The 24276-nt window shown below is 36.6% G+C and overlaps 1 protein-coding gene across 1 annotated transcript; it reads right to left on the bottom strand.

Annotated features, from left to right (window-relative positions):
• Positions 1–1849: 1849 nt before the first annotated feature.
• Positions 1850–22509, bottom strand: lrrc75a (leucine rich repeat containing 75A). Its single transcript, XM_046863551.1, has 5 exons — positions 22125–22509; positions 20980–21427; positions 17128–17256; positions 13891–14003; positions 1850–3742 (listed from the first exon to the last, which is right to left on the bottom strand). Exons 2-5 carry the CDS (start codon positions 21232–21234, stop codon positions 2911–2913), a joined length of 1329 nt encoding a protein of 442 aa, XP_046719507.1. The 5' UTR covers positions 21235–21427; positions 22125–22509; the 3' UTR covers positions 1850–2910.
• Positions 22510–24276: the final 1767 nt, after the last annotated feature.

The raw sequence follows: 24276 nt of genomic DNA, 5'->3' as shown, positions 1-24276 counted from the left end.
GACACGATTTAAAAGTTACAAATCATTTGTTAAGGTTGCACATCCTGCTGATCCATGTCAAGATCATTAACATCCCTACTGAGAAAATAGAAACCACTATGGACTTTGTAATGGTTTTAACGGTTATAATAGGAATTATATCTGGTTTAATGGTCCCTGTGGGCCTTAAGTGGTAATTTGTTGCCTTATCTTGGTGGCATGTTATGTATAGTGTGAAGACGCCTAAACGAGGGGTCCGCAAGCCAAATGTGGCTCATGGTAACTTTGATTTTCCATGCCATATATGAGAAGAGAGTAAAAAATATTATGCCTTTGGAAAACTTTTGAAAAATTATAACCAACTTCATGTCTCATTAGAGGTCACTGAATAGCTGTGTTAGGCATTAAACTTGATTGTACCATATGCACCATATGTACCACTTTTATGTACCATACATTTTTATTGTTTCTTATTGTAATATTAATGTTCACTGGACTAGAACTTTGGAAATAAAACTGCTTTAATTAAGAAGATCACAAAGTCATTTTTTTGTTTTATGTTTTGATTTTAAACCATAAATGAAAGGAACCATGTCAACTTAGTTTTGTAATATAATGTTTGGTATAATACAACATTTATTTGCAGCCCATGGGCCCTCAGTAAATTTACATTTTTGGCACGTCATAGGAAATAGTTGGCAGCGGCCAAAAACCTTTGGTAATTTGTCGATCAGTTACTAGACACCAAAACATAGTATCTCATACAGATTCCAATAAGTTTTAATAAATGTTTCATTGGTTTGATAATAATAATGACAATCAATTATACACAAAATGCATTATAGAAACCATTTGGCAATGGTTTTAATGGTTAACAGCTAATGGTTTGTAAAGTATTTGTAGTAGAAACCAATGAGGGTTCTTTAATAGTTTTACATTTTTTCACTAGGAAGGATGAGATTTGTTGCTTTACCTAAAATTTTGGCAAATCATTCAATAAGCTCATTGACTAGGTTTTTTTAGTAGATACTGGTCTAAAATCTGTTCACTATTATAAATTCTAGTTTCCATCAATGATTTCTGTGTGGTATTAAACCTGCAGTGGTGTTTGATACTGTGAATCTGTAGAGACTACTTGTTGTGTGTTTAGTGTTAATAGAGATATATGTACTGTTTTGATGTTTGTGATATGTTCAGTGATTTTGGTACTAATATGTTAGCTAGTGTGCATTTTTATTGTTCCTTTGAAAAGCCAGTAGTTGTCTGGCATGAATTTATGGCATGTCAGATTTTATTGTTTGGTGCTTTAAAACAAAACAACAAAAGCTTCTTTTCTCACTCCCCATTTTAGAAAGGTTCACTGTCACATACACAAAAGAAATCCAATGTTAGTGCTAGCAAAGTAACACAGATGTCCTGAGTAACTGCTGGGACTTGATTTTGCTAGTAAGTAACCTACATGACACAACACACGATTGTATTGATGGTGGTATTAGTAATGGCATTTTTACCTTTAAAATTTCATCTTATTGAGCAGAGTGTACAGATGAGGAGGTGAGAAAGCTGGACAGACTAAAAGTCAATTCTGAATTTAATTACAAAATAAATCTAGAACACAACTGCAAATTATATGTCACAGAAGGAGTAGCAATTTTTCAGGGTGATTTTCCCCTTTAATATGTTTATAAGCCTGTTAGACCCTTTGATTAAGGTGATAAGTCTGAATATAACAAAAAACCATTTTTTTTAACCTTCAGAAAAATTAAATTGTGTGAAATAAGTGTTATCTGTATATATGTAACATGATGCATTCCTGACTACCTCACTATGATCATCAAAGAAGGTTCCAGAAAACAGTCTACAACAGAAATATGGTCCTTACAAAATAATATATTTATTACAGAAACTCTGTACAAGAGCAAAATAGCAGAGCAAGACCTGATTCACAGATTTTATAAGTATTATAGTGGGGGATAATATTAGCCATGTCATAAACCATATTCAAGAGATCGAATATACTGTAGATGGGACCTACTGATGTATGAGTATGTGCTGGTGAGGTGATACTCAATGAATAAATGGAAGTTATACATGTGTCATAACTCGTAAATTAATATTTCAAACAAATACTCTATAACACAATGGCTGGGTGATTATATTAAAAATATACCAAAATAATTGCAAATATATAGCAGATTAGAATGACTATATAAAAGGAAGAGCAAAGCTTTGATACCTTTCAATATATAGTAATAATCAGGACATTTATGTTTTATATTTTATGTTATTCTGTCCTTCAGTCTTTGGTGCCAGTCCACCATAAAGCACAACAATTTTCAAAAGTTGAACTGAGGGAATCATCAAAGTATTTTTGGTTTCCTCTTTCCTTTCTTCGGGAGTACAGGCTGTTCTGACACTGGGGACATGCATTTCAAAGTCTGCTGAATGCATAGGCAGAGAAGGATATGTCCAACCTAGACCTAATAATGTCAAGCTGGTGAGTTTGTCCCCATATCTAATTCGCCGCATGCGCACCAACCCTCAGACTACTGTCGCACATCTGCACAAACATCCTTCTTAACAGGGTCAGACAGGCACATAGGTAACAGTCTGTTGTTAGGACCATACAATATAACCAAGGGGTATTACCTGAAAGAGAAGCAGATAAACTGCAAAGGGTATCTTACCTTACTCTAAATAATATGATTGTTATACCTCATAAATGGTATAGGTTTGAATTTTATCAATGATATACACAAAATATATTTTTTTTACCACATGGTGCCTTACTTTTAAGTGAGTCACCCCCCTTGTCTTTTTCTACCTTGATATTTATCACTCTAGCCTGTAAACACTCTAAACCAAGGTCTGTTCTGACTCTTGGGACAGGACAGGCTTAAAGGCTACAATTTCTAAATTGGGCAAATCTGCTCAGGTCAGGTTTCCAGGAGAATGACACCCCTTAGCCATACAAGTGTTCTTTCTCCTGCCGAAGGCTGCTGAAGAGTCCTCTGACTGACTAGAATATGACAGCTGAGAGCTCTGGCTGTGTGTGTCCTCCTCACCTTCAGCCTTAGTTGCTTTTTTTACACTGCTTTGTGTTTCATTTGGCCCTCTTGCAGCTCTCAGCTCCTCCATTGTCCATACACTTTCTTCATCATCTGGTCCTCTGACCTCCCTATCAAAGTCGAGCAGCTCTTCCATCATCTCTTCAATCTCCATCTCCCCATCCATCTCACAGTCCACCTCAGACCTGAGCTCACCCAGGCTCAGGGTCTTGTTTGTATCGTCAGTGTTATCCGTGTCATCCTCATCTGGCCGGCCCTCTGGTTCACTTGCCTGGCTCTCTCCGAACTCCAGAATGGTAGGCAGGTTGCCCTTCTTTGGGCAACGTTTACGCAAGCTGACTAGGAATGACTGCGGAAGGGAGAAGATGTCCACGTTGTTTCCAAGGTCGATCCATGTGATGCTAGGGAAACGATCAGGCTCCTTCAGTGTGTCTGTCAGCTCCTTGAGCACGGCTCGTGTCAGCCTGTTGCCGTTGAGTGCCAGTGTTTCAAGTCGAGGCAGTGAGGCCAGAGTAGGCAGGAGCACAAGAAAGGCCTCGTCTGTGAGCTCTGTGAAGCCCAGCTCTAGGCTGGAAATACGAGAGGCATGTCGCTGCAGGTGCGAGCACAGACGCTCCATATCCTTCACCCCCAGAGGAATGCTGGAGAGGTCTAATGCTCCATTGGCCGGTGGATTAGAAAGAATGGCTTTCAGGCTGAGAAGACAACAGAAAAATAATCAAACACTGAAGATACAAATTTAAACAAATACAAGACTTAGTAGTAATTTTCATAACTCTTGAAGCAGATACAAAAAATAGAATTTTACTGTAAGGTACTAGTGAGGTATTGTGTAGTCATATTCAGAGCCGGAGCTTTTTTCTTTGGCATATCTTAATCATTCTGTCAGCTAAGTACCAACCCTTCTATTAGCTGATTTAACTGTGCATGACTACACTGAACACATGCCTTCAGGAACAGTACCGTGTTGAGAGTAGATTTAAACACTTTCTAACTGGTAAAATCTCTTCAGACTGAAGAATTATTAGTACTCTTCAAGAAAATGAAAAAAAAAGTAATATATTTTAAAGGTTGTTTTGATATTAAAATACTTAAGCAAATAAAAAAAATATTGCAATGAAGTTAAAAAAGTTGTGAGAACAGTGACTAAAATACAAAGGCAAACAAAATCAGACAATCAGTTTTTAAAATCTAATAAGGTGCCACCTCCACAGTAATTAGCTGTTTGAAAAAAGCCCCTGCTTTGAACATCATATTAAAAACACTACCTGATCCTTTAAAGAAGCATCAGTGGAACCATAATCAAAATCTGAAATACTTTGAGACCCTTGCCATGTTTGAAAAATAAGAGGACTGAAAATAAGGAACCATGAATACTTTTGTGGTTATGGTACAGGGGTTATTATAAGAATTGATAGCTTAATGGATTCTTACTAGGATATTCTGGTTGCCTCTCTCATAAGCTTAATACTTGACTGTGGGTAGAGTGTGTTAGGCCAAGATGAATTGGGATCTTGTCCAGGGAGATGCTAGTCCATCTGCCTTTTGCCTATTGTTTTAGGAATCAGGTCCAAAAATATGACCCTGACCAGATTAAAGCAGTTTAAAAAAATACAGTACTCAGATACAGCATACATATTTGTTTATTAGTCATTTATTATTATTATTATATATGTTTTGTCTTTCTTTTAAGTTCATAATGTGAGTGTATTGTGTAATTTTAATGTCCATATCACTAAAGAGCTCTAATAGCATGTCCTGCAGATGTTTATCTGGAGTTAAAGCGTTAAAACGAAACCAGCAAATGAAGCATAACACTCACTGCACACGTTGAGAGCTAAAAATAAGCAAAACCGAGAGCACTGACATTCCGATAAACCAGCTCAGACATAGTCACAGAGATAGAGATGACAGAAATCTCTTGCAGCATTAATTGCCATAAAAAGAAAAAACAGAATTAGGTTTAATAATATTTTTGGCACCATGGAACACAGTGAACAGGCAGTGTAGGGTGGAGTAGAACTGATTTCAATTATGACCCAAGCTCTAAAAAATGTTGCTGGCCTCTGTATCTATGCTGTTGTAGAAAAAAAATGTTTGGCTTTTTGAGCGAATTAAAATCTTGAATAAATTTATAAAGTGCCTTAATAAATGCTTGTTCTTGATGTCTAAAGAACCACTAACAAATCTCAAGTTTGTAAGCACTAACAACAAGAGATGTATTATTTTAGCACTTAAAAGAATACATTTTTGTGTTTTGTGTAATATTAGATTGTTAACATATTAACAGTAGAAACTGCTATTATTTATTCTGAATTATCACAACCAACTCAGTAAATAAATGTAACCAAAACTAAACTAAAAAATAAAGGAAAACCACACAAATACAGTATACTGAGGCCAAGAGGCAAAAGAAGAGCCATAATCAGTCTCATGATTCAAAAAGAGTGAGCTAATAAATGTTTTCAGTCCCCTCTGAAAATGTATTACTATAAATCATCTAGCCTGGACATTGAACTTTGTTTTCTTTTGTCTATAAACCCTTCAACATTTTATTTTCCCATGTCTTGGTGAGCTGCTGTTGTTTTCTTTATCACATCACATCACACACATCACAGAGCAATATATTGGAAAATACTTTGCAACATGCATATGCATATACAGTATATATATGCCTATTTGCAGTATGTACACTTTGCCTAATGTAACTTATTACTGAACAAATAAATATTCTACGTTTCTGCTATGTGGTACAGAATATATTAAATTCATACTCCTCTATATGCTGTATAGCTTTATTTAGAATCTTGTTAGTGTCACAGTATTGATGAGGAGGTGAATGGAAGTGCAGGTATTGATTATTTTAAGTAAGCCAACATGAAACATGAAAAAGAAAAGACAAATAAATGTGCAAAGGTTCTAGAAAAGATAGACATTGTTGTAAAAGTAATGGATTAAATATTACTGCTGATATACATGAACATGAATCTGGTGCAAAGCAGCCATGTGACATATGTGCCCTTATCATGTGGTGTGCAGTGGCTTATAGGAGATGGAATGTTGACAGTTATTCCCTTATAGTTTAAAAAAAAAATTAAAGCTATAATAGGAATGGAAGAAAATTGGTCAACAAACCACAAGTTTCTTCAAAAGTAGGAAGTAAGTTTTCTTCACAAATAATTTATTTTTTGGCAACTGACAAACATTTCTATATTGCTATATTTTTTATTTCACTACATTTTGTAAAAGAAGTTGACGGCTACAGAACATAATAAATCATGCATCTACATTGATTGTAAGTGTTAGCATAAAAATGCTGACCCAAAGAAATGTCAATTATTTAATGCTTTTCAAAATAATGTATGTGCAGTAATATAATGCATTGGCATAGCACTTATTCTGGATATTTGTATTAAGAAACTGAATTTCAGTTCCAGCAATGCTACACTGAAAATAATTCAAATGAAGATAAAAATATTATACTTGGTCACATACACTCAGCAGATTTATGCATATAACATTAACATTAATGTATGCAATATATAATGTTAATACATTAAGATACAATATATAATGCATTAATATATAATCATAAACCCTTCTCACTATGAAAATAAGCAATAATCTATATTGTAAAATATATTTTCAATGTATGCAATTTAATCTATTAGACAGTAATGTATAGTCATATATTTTTATATATGACAATATATAAAGGATGACTAGAGCCATAAAGACAGGTTTTGTAATTGTAGGATTATTAATCCCCAAAATCAGGTATAACTAAATAATTTTTGTTAATGCAAAACAATACCTGGTGTGTGTGTGTATATCAGAGACGTGATACGCAAGATATGCAAAAACCTCCGTACAAAACAGGAAGACAAAGAGGACTCACTTAAACAGTTGCTAATTCTGCTATTATTTATTGAGCACTGGCTTTCGCTCTGCCGTGTCTTTAGTTCTCTTACGCGTGATCATCCCCCATGAAGCAGGCCTGGAGCCTTACAGTAAATGGTTTTCTCTTTCCTGTGTGAGGAAAAAGCACAGGTGGTGATAGCAGTATTTCCCATTAAAGTGCACAGCATGAAAGCCTGGGTTGAGGCAACACTCCTCTTCAACAATCTGCTGAACAATAAAGGTGTGAAGATGGGTCTTGGGTAAACAGCCCTGTTTGTCTGCATTCCAATGAAAAAGAGATGTTTGTAGTGACAGCAGATAGATAGGTCAGTGTAGGAGGTTAATCGTTTATGATTCTTAATGAACCACAAATGCTTTCTTGTGGTCAGAATCATTGTGGACACAAGGCATATCTGGGGAACACTACAGCAAAGTGGGAATATGCCTTAGATCACCTGCATGTGTGTAAGATAGGCCTCATAAGGCCTCCCACCAGGAAGGTCTCACTCTAATTAAAAGGTTGTGTAAATATATTTGGAATAAAATAAATTACCTTCAATATGAAGCAAAACAAAACAACTAGGTGTGAGGCAGCCTGGCTCAAACAGAGTTACTGTTACCGCCTTAACAGTTTGCTTTACCTTCTGTGTTAACCAGAAGTGTTTTATTCCTCCTATACCACAGTAATTTGTCAGAAATTGGCAGCATTTATTTTATAAATAAATAACATACTTGTTATTGTATATTATGGTGATTCAATATATGTTAGTCATGGAACACCAGTGAAATTAATGTGTTCCTGTTATCACTCATGTCACAGCTACTATAAACAGTTGTTGCCAGACAATCAGTATTTTAACAAAAAATGCAGTTGAGGATTATGTCAGTTCACCACACAATCTCTGTGAAAGGGCTGTTTCCATAGAAACAATAACAAATTAGAATAATATAAACCTTCGATTTGCCTTATAGGCACCACTATTGTCAGAGCTGCGGTTATAGAACACAAATCAACATCTGTTCAATAAGATTCAATAATCTAATGGCACTCTGATATAAAAACATCTGCAGTGAAAAAAGGTTTTATTCATTCTGATTAGGCTGTTTGGCACCAGCATTCAGTATGAAATATTGACCAAAAGTGTCTACTGCTGCTCTATTGAAGTGTTTTGTGTTTGTGTTTGTATGTGTTGAGTCATTTCTGATTGTAATATGTAGATCGGTCACTGCTAATTCACTGAAGCAAAAATTATGCTAAATACCCTTACAGCAAAAGGGCATGAACATCAAATAGAATGTCTGTTTATATCCTGGTTTGAAATGGATGGACATTGCTGTCAGAATCAGCGTGGGAGGAAAAGAGCGAGAAAGCAACACACAGGAGGCCAGGAAAGAATACTAATGCGGCAAGTTCATTTGCATATCACTCCCTGACCCCAGAGCTGCTCCCACATCGAGTAAAATGAGAAGCAGTAAGGAGGAGCACTAGAAGACAGATACAGATAGAGTAAGATAAATCATGGCATTTAAAAGTGTATGGAAAAGGAATAGGATGACATGGAATAGAACCATAATATTAAAAGAATGAGTATTGGGATTGAAAAAAGAATGAAAATATGTATGAATGTTGGTGGGGAGAATGAGGGAATGTCAGATGAGAGAGGAGAAGAAAAAAGACATGCCGGAGAAATGACTCCATCATTTCCAACAAAAAAAGAATGCAGATGCACTTCTTTGAACCTGTATCGATCTAGCTCAAAGCACACATGCACACACATGACCTAAACTCAAGAGCATGTTGATATGAGATGGAATTGATGAAAAAAAAATCCATGACAATTCTCAAGCAGGAGTAAACTAGAAAATTTTGTCCAGAAGTAACCAAACATCTTGTGTGCAGACATTACAATAATTCCACTTCATCTGGTGACAGCACAATGCTAGTTATTAGGAGTTATTATAAACTACAGACAGCAGTGCAGACAGACCAGACAGCTGCAATGTCTCACACAATTCAGTTCATTCAAAACACTCTGCACTGCCTGCACACATCAGCTGCAGCAATTTTCTTTCTATTGTGCCAATTATTTGTCTGTTACAATGGATACAATGGGTAAATCACAGATGAAACGCAAAATATACATTTTACATTTACATCTATTATAATTAACACAGAACAAAATCAGAGACATCAAACTTCTTTTTTTTTCTTTTCACAATTTGGTTCCCAACATATAGTTTTTTTTAGGGGATTTTGAAGTAAATCTGCTCTGAGAATTATAGAAATAATAGAAAATGGACATTAACATTTGATTAATGATTGGTATTATCTAGAGCAGATAAAAATCAAGCAAATCATCACTACACAGATCTTATAAATCATTACAAATGCACAGTGCAGCCTTTGCAGCTCTTATAATAAGGCTTAATGTCTCTCATTATCCCCAATGAGCCATTCGGAAGTGAAAATGGGGTTTATCTCTGCATCATGTCCTTAACCCTGGTAGGAGGCAAGAGTCATGTTTCCATGAAGTAGTCAGGAGAGAAGCCCTGCCTTTGAGTGGATCATTAGCTCATACTAATGTCCCTGTCCAATAAAACACTGGACAGAGTTTTTGAATCTAATCAAGGATCATAAGTTTGTAAGACTTCCAGAAGTTTTGCCCGACATGTAAGATATCCTGCCAAATGCACTGAGGACACCAATCTCGTTTATTTATTGCTTAAAACCCCAAACTGCTTTCTAAAATGACACAAAACCTTGCTATAGATATGGAAACATCTCTTTCTCTCATTATACTGTTAACTTTACTCAGTCTGGTAAGTCACATTTATTTATTTATTTTTCTGACTACATTTTGATTCTATGTTTAAAATGCTGGCATTGCCAGTCTAGCTAATATGGACATGTTCTCTCTGAGTGACTGTGTTTTACCCTCCATTGCCTCTAGATATTCCAGAGCATATCTGAGTTCATGTATGCAAATGAGAGCAGTTAGAGACTCTGAGTCTGTTAGCACCAGTTTCAAAATTTGTGTTGTCTGGCTTCACATGTCTCAGAGGAAGCACATGCTAGTCACCACACTTTCTTGGCTGGTAGTAATTATGCGACAGATAGCTGAGAGTGGGCAGGAATTGGCAAACTAAAAAATTGGGAGGACAATGGGATCAAACTCCAGAATCATATACAGTAAATAATCAAATTAAATTAAATACATAGATTTTTTTCCTTCATAACATTATAAAGGATTGGTCAGTTTCTCCATAAGAGCCTCTCAAGTTGAAAGGTTGAGACAGCACTCAGACATTGTCTCTACAGTCAATAACAATATGTCTATACCTTGGCATCTGACCTTGTTGTAGCCATGGCGATTTTGGATAAATTCCAAAATATAATAATTTTATACACTGGTTGCAAAAATAATTCAATATAAAATCCTAAGAACATCAAACCATGTGTTTATCAGCTAAAGGCAGTGGTATAAAAGTTGACCAGATAACTATCAAAGCCCACTCTGTACAGTACCACATTCATTTTAAGCCTGTATCTTGACTAATCCATCATCACTAAATATACATTAATGCATTAAATCTACATTAAGTTTATTTTCTGTCGCAGGTGGTGCATTCAAATTCCCCAAACACAAACTTGCAGTACTACATTAACTTCTTTCGAACAGGGTTTTTGCATAATGCTTAGACCCTGACCTACTAGCATGAGCATATGTTTTGGTTGGGGACTAAAATGCACTCGAAGTCACGCTAAATCAGGGATCTGCTGAATTCTTCAGATGTAAATCTGAATGCACACTATAATAACTTTTTGATGTGCTACTTGTTATTGGTGTACAAGGCACAAGCATGTAAAAACAAGCACTTCACTAGATGTGTAGAAAATGTTGTGTGGCAATTTGGTTTTATCTATAACAATGACTAATACTGCTGTACAGAAGCAGGAGGCCAGGAGGCCTCATTACGCAGTTACCTGTGTGGCTGCAAGCAAAGAAAGATATCTGATGTTCAGAAATGAGAAACATCCCAACCAGAGTGCCCACATCAACCCACATAACAGGCCATTAAACTTAAAAGAAGTAAATAGCTTATTCCTAATAATAAGCATAAGCATAAACACAAGCTCTGGGATTACAGCAGAATGATGATGACAGCAGACATTTATGAAAACAGGTAGCTCGAACCCTTTAAGGCTTTTATCTTTTAATTTCTCAGTCCAGAGAGGCAGAGCAGAAGGTCAGTGCTCAAATGAAATTGGCATAGAGGTCAGAGCTCTAGCGACTCCCCAGGGTATACATGCACACATTCAAGCTCAACAGTGAGCAGCTGGGGACAAGCCGGCATTGGGACAGTGCCGACCTGAGTGAAGGTAGCCTGGTGCTATATATACAGTATATATATATATATATATATATATATATATATATATATATATATATATATATATATATATATATATATATATATATATATATATATATATATATATATATATATATATATATATATATATATATATATATATATATATTAGTATGAAAGAACTAGCAACCTAACACTTTTTTTAATGGCTTTTCAAAACCCACAAAACAGTTTAAATATGCCTTATCATTTTCGAAAAAATATAGTACACGTATTAAAGTAAAGGTTTATATTACTTTCCATATTTTTATTTTTACATTTCTGTTCTACTTTGCTTATATACTCAAGAAGTACCGTAATTTCCGGACTATTAAGCGTATTAACCATATATAAGCCACACCCACTGAATTTGACAAAGATTTTTATTTTAAACATAAATAATCCGCACCTGTCTATAAGCATTGAACTACATTGAAACTAATGAACTTTACACAGGCTTTAACGACAGTGTCTGTTACACGGGTGAAATATGTTGTGGCTCCTTTAAGAGCAGAGCGGCATTTTGGGAATAGCATGCCGCCAAATTTTTTCCGGTATTACTGCATGTGTGCAAGGCCGAGGAATATGTCCTTATTATTTTCTGATGCTCATTTCTAAGTTTCTTTGACTAACCCGTAATGCTGTTGCCAAGAAAAATAAAAAAGCACAAGTTTTGGAAACCTGTCTGTGCTTATATGATTTCTGTTGCAACTGGAGTTAGCGAGCTCTCCCTTAGCCCAGACTCAACGCGTTACAACGGCTTGAATCTAAACAGTAGCCTACCAAGAAAGTCATTGTTCACTGTCTTCCTCCTTCCTTTCACAACTATTTCTCTCGAGAGTTTATCTTTTGGCATCGTCGTGCGTTTAAAAAAAAAGTTTTTTCTCCCGATGCCGTGCAGATCAGAACACAGGTCAGGTGCGTTTTTTCATTTCCGTTCGGGAAATTTCATTGGTCTAATGTTATGTCGCTCAGTTTTTTGGATTGAAGTTTGTGAAACCGGGAAAAACCCAGGAAAAGTTCATAAATAAGCCACTTTGTTGTTTAAGTTGCGGGGTTCAACACGTGGGAAAAAAGTAACGGCTTATAGTCCGAAAAATACGGTATATTTCTTATAATTCTTAGCTTTTGAAATATCTCATTCTATTTTAAAAACTCACAAGGCACTCTATAATTAAATGTAACTAATTAAATTAATAAAAAAATTACTGATACGATTATGAACACAGACTTAGCCAATGAACCTCACATGACTGTCACAAGTCATTAATCAATCACAACTGCTTATTTGTCACACTTGATTAGCACATATATTTAAGTGTCACCTTTCACAGCACACTTTGTCTCACATTTGTCTGCCATGATTTTTGTGATTCCTGTTCTCAGATGCAGGTATTGTTCTTTGTTTCCTTGTATTTTTTGGGTTTGGTTTACAATAAGAATATTTTTGCACCTTCTTAACTTTGTCTGTGCTTGTATAATTCAGCAAATTATTATTATTATTATTTTTTGTAATGAAAGAAGGGGTAGCTTAGTGGTTAAGATGTTTGACTTCTAAATAAAAGCCACTGCCACTTCTGGGCCCTTGACAAGACCATGAACCCTCAACTGCTCAGTTGTATAAAAATGACTAAATGTACACCGCTTTGGATAAGGGTGTCCAAATGCCATAAATGTAAATGTAATGCAGACGATTTTCCTTAAACTATGGGAGCAACCTGGGAGGGACAATTTGACTAGAGATCTCGAGAGTGGTTTGATACCATTTGTCCCTTTAGAGTGTCTTTCAATAGAAGAAGTGCCAAACCAACCAATCTAACAAACCAAAAAACTTTTTGTATTTTTGCTACTTCTCATTATAGTTGAATAAGGTCTGTGAATAATCTGTGTTATCTCTGGAAATAGAGAATCACATACTGCCTTCTAAACTCCACTGGGGATCTCTCTGTGTTGTTCGGAACCTGAAGGCCAGTATGAGATCTCTTTTATTGCTTCAGTATTTAATTTGTTTACTCTCCTAGTGCTAACAAATCAGTGCTTTAAAGAAGCAGCTGGCCCAGTGATGACTTCAGCTGCCTGTTACGAGGAAGCTGAGAGTGTTTTGGTTTCATAATTTATCTAATGAATGAAGACTTGCGTTTGGCTCTTATGAGTGGATTTGGAGATTAGTCCTTTCAATCATCTGCAGATGAATTAAAATAGGAATTCAATAATATGAAAGCAGCAGGCCTTGACCATTGACAAATGCTGATGTTCTAGGAGGCTATATTACTGCTGATGCTAGAGGAGGTTATGATAACCTAATGGAGAAACAGAATACATCATACAAAAAAAGAAAGATGGAGAGAAAGAGAGAGAGAGAGAGAGAGAGAGAGAGAGAGAGAGAGAGAGAGAAAAAGAGAGAGAGAGAGAAATGGCACAGGAGCAGAGGACAGACAGAAAAGCCATTAAGATAAAGCCAGTATCAGATGCTTCCTTAGGTCAACCAATCGCATTCTGGTTCCTCAGTTTATGTGCACTATGTACTTACCAGGCCTGAGGTTTCCTCTTAAGCAGGCCCTGGCGTCTCCACTGCGAGTGTGGACTTAGATGGTACGTCAGCTGCCGGCACACCTTCTCCATTGCTCCCAGAGAATCACCCTCCTGAACAGGCAAATAATGTAGGAAGCAGAGAAAGAGGACAAGCTATCAATCGTGCAATAGACACAATGACTTCATGTTAACTACTGTGATGGCAGGAAAATCTAATTTCCCAGGCAACAAAAAAAAATTGAAGATAGATTGCCTGTTAGTTTATCTCAAACAAGTATTGGTGGCTCCATATGTGTGTGTGTGTGTGTGTGTGTGTGTGTGTGTGTGTGTGTGTTTGTCTTTGTGTGTGTTCATGTTAAGATTTCTGAGTACATAATGCATTTTCAGACTGTGGTGCTGCAGGTGCTGCATTTTATGTATTTTATGTTTAGTTGCTATATGAAGCTTGTCTCTTTAATTGATAAATGTTTATTAAAGCTGCAATGAATTGTGTAAAATCCATAAAATACCAGCTCAGAAACAATTTGAGGAGAGAAAAATCAGTTTGACCGAATTGACATTAAATTAAAACTCCATATCTGTTCAAATCCCCCAAAAATCAGTAATAATAATTAGCATTTGTCACAATGACTACAGCAACAGGCACAAAAACACGTATATACAAAAATCCTTTTAACACACACCCTGAAAAAAATGATTGCTTTACTGTAACACATGCAGCTTACTCTGAGGTTAGTTGCAGCTTTAGGATACTAATATTATTAATACATCAAAGTATCAAGAAATACTGACATTTCTTAATAATATTCAGACCAAACCATTTCTTATGCCTGTTATCAAAAAGGGTTATCAAAAACTAGCAAAGATAAAGGTATTCTATGGATAGAACAATGGTTAAGTGTCAAAGATTCACTGCTTTCTAAGCCGGTGTATTAAAAGAGAAAATAATTGTTATGTTCTGCAGTATACATTCTGCAGTCTTGCATCATTAGCAGTCTTTAGGTGTTCCTAATGCAATTATATTGTTCTTGTTCCTGTTTGCACTGAGAACTGCTGTTTTATTTGAAATCAGCTGTACGACAGCCATTTCCACAGAGCTGAGTTGTTGTTTTTTTTTTTTTTCGTGTTGTTGGGTTTAATTTGCTCCATTAAGTGCAGCAGCATTAGCAGAAGTTGCCTAGTGTAAACTCACTCATCTTCTCAACATGACTCATCCACAAGCAAAAAACTAGCCATGTCAATCAAGCACAGGCCGGCTCATAATCCCTCCTATGTCTACCAATATGTTTGCGACTGATATTGCTTTTCTCTTCACTGCCGTGTGTAACATTCACTAATGCCTCTGAAATCTGGTATGATTGGAAAAATAGTCAATATACTGTATACTTCACTTAGATGCCATTTACGGTATCTAATGTAGCCCATTGTGATAGACACACCATTAAAAACTAGACCTTACTGACAAAAAGAGAGATTTGGGATGTGTTATTGCACATAGATAATATTAGTGGTTTGATAGGAAAAAACAGCATATGTTTTTTTTACTGAGCTGATATACAATATCAAGGCTTATAGTCATAAGTATCATTTATTTCCTGTTTCTCCGGAGCAATGAATCAGAATACAATCAGGACAAGAAAATTATAAATTGACCGTTTAGCTGCCTCAAGATATAATTAAATTTCCATTTCAGCTACAAAGAAAGAGTAATGATGCAGGTGAATATGTTTGTATGCATTTTTAAGAGTAAAGTTCTTTTTCACAGAAAGTGTCTTTTAAAGAAATTGGTAAATGCACTTGTATATGCATTGCATCTACTTCATTGTTTAGTACTGTGGTGTTCAAGCAGGTTCAGCAACCTCTCCAATATTGACAAATACAGCCAGGTCCTTCACAAGTGATGTAGCTGCACATGCCTTGAGCTGAAGATAATGGCTAGTAGTTGTGAATACTGCATGTGTCAATCATTTTCCATATTATATTATAATTCAAGATTGCTTTATTGTAAGCTTTACTTTAAACTTGCACTAGGAATGGCATTACTATAAATGCTACAGATCCATAAAAATCTTCCTTTCCTTTATTTTCACCCTAATTTGATCACCTGTCAATTCTTACCCAATTGACAGCTTTTCCCATTTTAAATAATTATTATTTTAAATAAAGATAAGGGCTAGGATAAAGATAAGGCCAGACATGCTAAGCTACTGCATCTTTTTAAATTGTTACTCATGCTGTCAGAGGGCAGTGTACAGAGGTTTCCCCACTGCTAGTTTAATTAAAACTGTGAAAGACCGAGAAATGCAACATGGTACGAAACCAAGACTGAAACATGTGGTCTGATTTTGGCTTCATTGGAACCATCACAGGATTACTGTGAGCATGAATGCAAATCATACTTGGGTGTGCACTTGTTCAAGAAGTAAAATAACCTGTGCATGTGTTTTCGCCGATTACTTTAGGTTATTTTGCTTCCTGAACAATTTGCATTCACATTAACAGGAATTGAGGCACGGTGTAGCACTGTCTGCCCTTTTGTGTACACAAGCTCAAAGACACTCAAGAATATATAATGGTGCTTTGATTGACAAGAGGTTAAATATCATCCTTCCCTCCCAGAGAGAATATGGCCAAATTTTGCTCAGTTGGCTCCTGGCAGTGAATATCGATGACACTGTCAGGATATGAATCTGTGATTTCCCAAAGATAAAACAAATGCTTTTCTGTTGCATAATGGCATAAACCAACATGGATGCTTCTGGAAATCCTTTCACCACAAAGCAAATCTTTTAAAAATATGAAACTTATATTATAACATTTTTCATGTCTGTGTTAATCTTCTGCTTTATTTGCACAAATTTTTTACATTAATCCAATCCACCACATTATCATGCATTATTTAATCCAGTCTTAATACAACACTTGACACCAACGCTTAAGAACCAAATGTCCAATTCAGCATTTAATCTGCAGAACTGGATGAGAGTTTTATAAAATGATTAAAAGTGATATTTAAGAATATTTTTATTTTTTAGTTCTAGTTTTTAGTTTTGTATATGTGCAGATATTAAAATAAAATGTAGCATGAACCTTTGAATCTTTACACAGTCCTCCAAAAAGGAACCTAATCGTAAGAATAAAGATTTGTTTTTGGTAATAAGTTTTAGTCCTCTGTGTTATGAATGAACTTTTTCAGCCAACATTTTTACATTTCAATGCAACTAAAAGACTGTACCGTTTTCGGGCAATGAATATATCTTGCCAAACTGATAATAAGGTCGTGTGTAATGGGATCCACCAGGTTCCGAAAACTGGCATAGCGATAAAGGACATCATCCAAAGAGGTTGACTCCATTCCCAGATCCTAGAGCAAAACAACAGAGAAAAATGATTTTTAAATTAAATCCACTTAGCAGCAACCTTTTAGGTTTGTTAAAACTTTTCATCATAATCTTTTTGGATTACAATTTTAGTTTACAGCAAACTAGTGTATAAGATTTTATCAATGAATATACTGTGCCTACGTGTGGATTTTCAACTAATTTAATGCTTGAAATTGACTTATTTTACATACTCCAAGTCTTTATTTGTCGTAAACATTTTTTTTAATTCATCATAATCCTAGAATGAGAATAAATACATAAATTACACCATGTACCATTTCTTATCTCTGTAATATTTGTCTTTCTTCTGTAAAAAGAAAGTGACTGTTCAAACCCATCACTTCAGAAGATGAAACTGTGAATTATGCAGTGAAAATGTTTATTTGAATCTGTAAATGTGACACGGCTGCTTACGGTTATGGAACCTGAAAGGTTAATTGACATCAGCTTTTTTTTTTGTTAAATACAACCAAGAGTTTTGTTATGTGTCTCAAACACTGACCATGTCTGCATTCCTCTGATAAAGCTTATAGCATTTCTCTCTCAGTGTATAATCCTCACACATTTCACAAACAGCCATTATATGTAGAAAAAAACAAACAAAACAGTTCTGCAAGTGGACAAAGCTAAAAGTGAATTTAATCTACTTTACCCCAGGGTCTTGTTAACAACACAGCAACAAGACAGGAAGAAGAATCAGCTCAACACTTCACTTATTATCTTGGGTTAATGTTAAAGCAAAGCAGATTTACTATATCAAGGACATGAATGACAGGAATGTGAGAATGAAAACGTTTTTTTTTTAAATTATGACATTATATACAAATGCAAAAAAATACACACAAGGACAGAGATAATATTCATGTTTTCTGAATGAACCAGAAAACCCCCAGTGTTCTCCTGATTAATGGGTTTTTTCCCCACTAGAATATTTCCCATTCAGTATACAGTCCAGCAATGTACAACCCTCATCCATAGAGCTACATTATTAATCACCTTCCTTTCAAACAAAAGTCCATCCATCATCACAGTTCCTGTGGAAAAGGGTGCACCTAGCAACCAAAGGCATTTCACCTTCTTTCTCTATCTCATTAACTGATCTTTCAATTTACATGGACTAATAGACTCAAATACTATTGAACTGAGCAGCTGAAATGCCACACAGACTGAAATCCCCCAGACAATTAATTATGGGTTCATGCTGGTAATACATATGGAGGATTTAAAAAAACATCTGGCTTTTTGCCTTGATCCCCAGGCTTCACAGAAGGTCCAGTGTTCACAGCTTATCCTTTTTATTTTAAAAATATATATAAACCTCATCATATGTGTAACATATGTGATTTACACAACGATGAATTTGGGCTAATAAGAAAAACAAATAAATAAATGTGTTAAAGTGAATTCACTTGAATGAAAGTCATACGGTAGTTGCTGAATTTTGTCCAATAATGTTTATAATAAAGTATAAAAACTATAGTGTACTAAACTATAGTATGCTAGATCAAATATGTCCATTTAAACTATTCAACCTGAGCCAGCTATGAGTGTCTTAGCTGATAGTTTTGTTATATTTTAACACAGTACATTTATTTACTTAATTGTTCATCTTCAGTGAATTGTGCCTTTCTCAGAGATAGATCCATAGTTTTTCACAGGAACACTATGGATGAGGTGTGAACACACCATGGATGTGACTCCAGTCCATTGCACAAGCATGCCTTTGTTTGGTGGGAGGAAACTGGAAAAACATTAAGAAACCCGAATGAACATGGCAAGAACATGGAAAAAATCCACACAGAGAATAAGAGGAGAAACCCTGGAGCAGTGAGGCAGCAGCATCACTATCACTATGAAGAAGACAAGAGAAATGTTTCACAGTTGCTTTCTGTATAAATATACGTTCTAACTGCAGAGAGAAGTTGAAAACCTTTGACAGCCCTTCAGTGGTAGACACAGACAGACTGCTGATCATCATCAGCAAAATAGGAAATTATATTTTCTCTGTCAGAATTTCATTTGTGCTTGGCTTAATTGATCGTCTACACTCTCACTGATGAGTATAAGCCACAGTAGGTCCTTCTTTCCATCCTCAATCTCCCTACAGGAAATCCTGCTACTCCTACAGTCTCTTCTTGATTCCTCTATCATAGGCTGCACGATCTAGAGGGTAAAAGTGTCTACACAGCACAGTAATAAATCGCACAGCTATTCTAATTGCATCAGCAACACAGGACAGTCCAGCCACTGGGCAAGAATCTCAGCAGCTGTGAAGGGCCTGAAGTATGCATCCACTAGTGCATAATGCAGACATCGCAAAACAACACATCTGGTATGTAGGTGGGCTTGTAGCAGAAGCCCAGTGGAGCTTTTGGGTCTTCTACAGGGGAGTTTAATGCTTGGAACCACTGTAATTGACCTGTTCACGATAGAGGGCTTCCTATGTTCTCAACTCCCACATTTTAGATATCTACTCATTTTGACCTTGCTGATTAAAGACATACGATGAAGAAACTAGGGTTTAAATAACGGTGTATCATTCCATTTCCCTCTGTGGAATGATTGTGGATTAGTGGTAATGTATGCGATACCAATAGAAATGTAAATAAATGCCAAATATAGGGCACTGTGGCACCATGACACAGCAGATGCCTCCGTTCTATGCTCTTTTAATATCAGGTTCTCACTGTAATCAAATTGCATAGGTTTCCATGTCCTTGTTTTAGCCAGCCCAAAATAAACAGCACTAAAGGTCTAAACAAAACACTGGTTGACTGAAATAGTCTTTAGTCCAAGAGAAACATGACATTAGAATATTGCAACCACATTAATACTTCTGAAAATGTCTTCAAAAATGTATTCTGTGTCCTATTAGAGCAAAAAGAAGAGGACAAATATTTAAAGAAACAAGCGATTTATTAAAAGGTTTTTTAGATGTGCCCTTATATTATTAATTCATCATTTATTCTTCTTCAGTAACCTCTCCATTCTCAGCAGAGTCGATGTCGGTTTAGAGCCTAAACACTGGGTGAAAGCAGGAGAATTCATTAACCCTAAATGGGATATCAACAAGGCAGTAAGTAAACACTAAAACATTTACACATTGGGCCAATTTAGTACAGCCAGTCTGTGAATTGATTGATCAGTGGGAGGAAACCTGAATACCCAGAGGAAACACGTGAATTTAACAACCACAGTAAGTGGAGCTGTGAGGTGGCAATGTCCTTATTACAAGTAAGAAATATTGACCATATAAAGAAATGTGATAACAATAAATACAATTCTCTCTCTCTCTCTCTCTCTCTCTCTATATATATATATATATATATATATATATATATATATATATATATATATATATATATATATATATAGAGAGAGAGAGAGAGAAGAGAGAGAGAGAGAGAGAGAGATACGCCAGTCTCGGAGCAGCAATTGAATTGTGTCAGCTGTAGTTTTCACCTCTGCTGACTTTGCTCTGTTTTCACATGCAGTCAGTCTGAGTCACAGTGTTTAATGCCCTTGATGCAAAAAACAAACAAAAAATATGTGTGCAATATTTATCTGTCCGACATCATTTTTTTTTTTTGTATTTTCTGTAAGGTGTAATGACTATAAGAACCCTGGATCCTTTGGTGGTCTGAAAGCACGATTATGGACTGTAATAAGACTTCATTGTGAATGTCGCATGTCGACTCTCGTACCTGTCGCAGGGTTCGGAGCATCTCCGTGGCCTCGTCTTGTTTGCCCTGCTTAGCCATGAGCATCATGTCCTGGATCATGCCCACACGCCGCTGGTAGGGAGGCGGCGGGCCGGCGCGCGCGAGTCTCTCCCCGGCGCGCAGCACGAGCGAGGCGCGCATGTCATTGCCGCGCTCGCGCGTCGGCGTCCTCCTACAGCGTGCGCTTTGAGGGCTGGCGCCCGCCTCATCCGGGCTCTTCGCCTGCTTCGCTCCCATGACCGAGCCCGGGATCAGGGATACTCACACGCACTCACTCGCGTCTCGCACCAACCACAAGTTCGCCCAGCATATGCGAAATGCCGATGGTCGAATAACACAAGTTTTTTGTTTGTTTGTTTACAGCCGCGTCACCGGTTTGTTTACATCACACCTTGTCCCGGAAAGAGTGCTGACCATCATGCGCATGAATCTGTCCAAACAAAGAGAACCAAAACTGGCATGTGCATCATCGGTGATATTAAAAAAAAATCATAAAATACAGACAACACGCACGAACTCTGAGAGATTTCATTCGCGTGCATTCCAAACTTCATCAATCCATCCCCTGGTCTCGCGCCTGAGACGTTCAATCTAGCCAGGTGCTGCAAGACAAAATCCTCCCTTCAGTTCCCAATACCTTCGAAACTACCTTGAATGAATAAAACCTTCATGCAATTAAGGTCAATGCGACAAACACGACATATCCGCTAAATATAGGCTAGAGAACTAGACGGCTATTTTCTTTCGTGTCCCTCAGGTAGGGAACAGATCGGATGAGGATGCCTGGAGCATGGCCGCAGACGGGGAGAAAGAAGGAGAGATAGAGGCAGAGAAAAATCTCTCCGATAATGCTCAAACTCCCGTGATGCAGTTATCCCTGCACAGCAATCCCAGGCGTTGAACAGATATGCACGTCTATCTGTTTCTTTCCCCCGAAGCAAAGTAAGAATCTTCTTCAGAATGGAAAAGCAGAAGTGCTAGTCTCGGTAGGGTCTGTTTTCCTCCTCGCCAAAGTCAACATCTCAGCTTTTTCCATCACGTGCATTTGAGCCTATATTTCCGAGACGTTCGTTTATTAAAGAAAATTCCTACATATCTGGTTATGTTTGTATCAATGCTTTCTTTACCACAAGCTGGGTTCTGTCCGAAGCCTCACTGTTTACTGTGTATTTCTCTGAGTCTAATTCAGGCAGTGGATCATGGTGCAGAGAGCCTCCCACCCCATTCCCCCTCCAACTGGGAGGGGTCGGCCAATGTGCACATCATCCTCCAGCAACTCGCCAAACATTCAACTCAGTCATAACACTGAGTAAAATTTTTAACACGAGTGCTTATCCAGTTGACCCTGACTGGAATGATGCTGCATTAAGGACTTATAGCCTATAATAATCTCGAGAAATAAACAACCTATATCTAGGTGACAATCTAAGGGAAACAAATAAAGTCGATATTTGCATTTAGGTCAGACAGTGTAACTGCGGCAAAGAAGCTCAACCAATGCATCTGTTTCTCATCTACACAGTGCAAATCCGATGTCTTTGCACAGACCGTAGTGATTGCCATTACACTGCACGTATCTCTCTCTCTCTCTCTCTCTCTCTCTCTCTCTCTCTCTCTCTCTCTCTCTCTCTCTCTCTCTCTCTCTCTTTACTGACACCTGGCGCAAGAAGAAGTGCATCTAAAACCTAGATAGCTAACAAATAGATATTCTTGAAAGTTCCTGTGTTCTTGTCTGGAGCCCTTTTTTTGTGCAAAAAGTGAAGTCTGTGGGCAAGGTAGGAAAAGACACCTTGGATGAAGCACTACTAAACACAAATTCTTTTTTTTGAAGCATTATGGATGACACCTGAAAATGCAGAAGAAACCCACATGGACATGAAAAGTGCATGAACAGAATATCCACATCAAATACAGTAACCCAAGCTCAGGATCAAAGCAAGAATCCTGGAACTATGAGATGCCAGAGATACCTAATGCACTGTGCCATCAGTGCACCTGTTTCTATTTGTCTATTGTGTTTATTTTGGTCTTTAATTCACTATTAGACATGGCACCGCAGCTATGTTGACCCTCTGCAGAAAATATTATATATGTCTTGACTTTTCTGAGAGTTTTTTGGGACAGAAATAAAGAATGAGGGGTGAATTGTTTCCCAAAAAGTGCTGAAATGAAAAGACATTAGCATTTTCCAAATTACTGGGCAAGATTCATGCACATAACATAGAGTGGATTAATAGATTTAAAGCTGACAATTGTAAGAAATCGAGCATAGGAGTGAACGAGAGTCACAGTTGGAGGATTTACACATTTTTATTTTTAATAAAGGCTGAAAGCCATCATTCAACATACACAAGGAAACATTACCTATATTAATTAACATAGTTGCAGAACACCACTTTCAGTTGTTTATATATGAACCACTGTATGCACATATAGATGTATTGAAAATGAATGCAGTAGCTTGGATTATTTACTTTTTTAATAATTAAATAATTACATCAATGACATACTGTCAGTCTGTCAACAGCCACAGATTGTGGAGGGGGTGATATGATAAATTCCCTTGGACACACACTCAACCTCTTCCATCATTACTATTTAGCTCCAATAAATCATTAATATATTTTTTTTCTGGCTTGTATTTATAAGCAATAAACAAACATATAGATTTATTGTGGACAGATATGCTATTGTGCAAGCTTGACATTTCCAACAAGCCATCTGGAACCTTGGATGCAGACCAGGATCCCCTCATGTCCTTTGCCGACAGACATAGCTGACCATGAATAGCTGATCACTCTCGCAGTTTCCTGGGAATTAAGCCCTGTCCTGCAGTTCAGTGACTGATTTTCACAGTTGCACACCATTAAAAGTAATTTGAATGGCAAATTATAAAAAGTCTACTCAGTTTTTCAGCTTGATTCCACTGGTAAGTCAATAATGTGTAATTCAGTGTTCTTCAAAAATTTTAGGAGTCTTAAGCATATAACAGTGGACATCTAACCAGTGACAGCTGGACAGTAGGAGGACACACACACACACACACACACACACACACACACACACACACACACACACACACATACTGTGACACCTTACAGCCAATCAGAATATATATATATATATATATATATATATATATATATATATATATATATATATATATATATTTACTAGCGTATATATATATATATATATATAGAGAGAGAGAGAGAGAGAGAGAGAGATGATGATGATGATGATGTATTAAGAATGTGTCAGGTTCATGGGCTAAAATAC

The sequence above is a fragment of the Silurus meridionalis genome, chromosome 12 (assembly GCF_014805685.1).
Source record: "Silurus meridionalis isolate SWU-2019-XX chromosome 12, ASM1480568v1, whole genome shotgun sequence".
NCBI lineage: Eukaryota > Metazoa > Chordata > Actinopteri > Siluriformes > Siluridae > Silurus > Silurus meridionalis.
The sequence above is the reverse complement of the archived record's forward strand: the minus strand, read 5'-3'. Positions and strand labels throughout refer to the sequence as shown.

Bases quoted from the DNA above. Each gene is read 5' to 3' on its own strand.
- lrrc75a (XM_046863551.1), bottom strand. From the start codon at position 21,234: ATGGGAGCGAAGCAGGCGAAGAGCCCGGATGAGGCGGGCGCCAGCCCT. The intron at 17,257-20,979 runs GTACGAGAGTCG...GTTTTGCTCTAG, and splicing joins TGCTCCGAACCCTGCGACAG to GATCTGGGAATGGAGTCAAC. The intron at 3,743-13,890 runs GTAAGTACATAG...TTGTCTTCTCAG, and splicing joins AAGAGGAAACCTCAGGCCTG to CCTGAAAGCCATTCTTTCTA.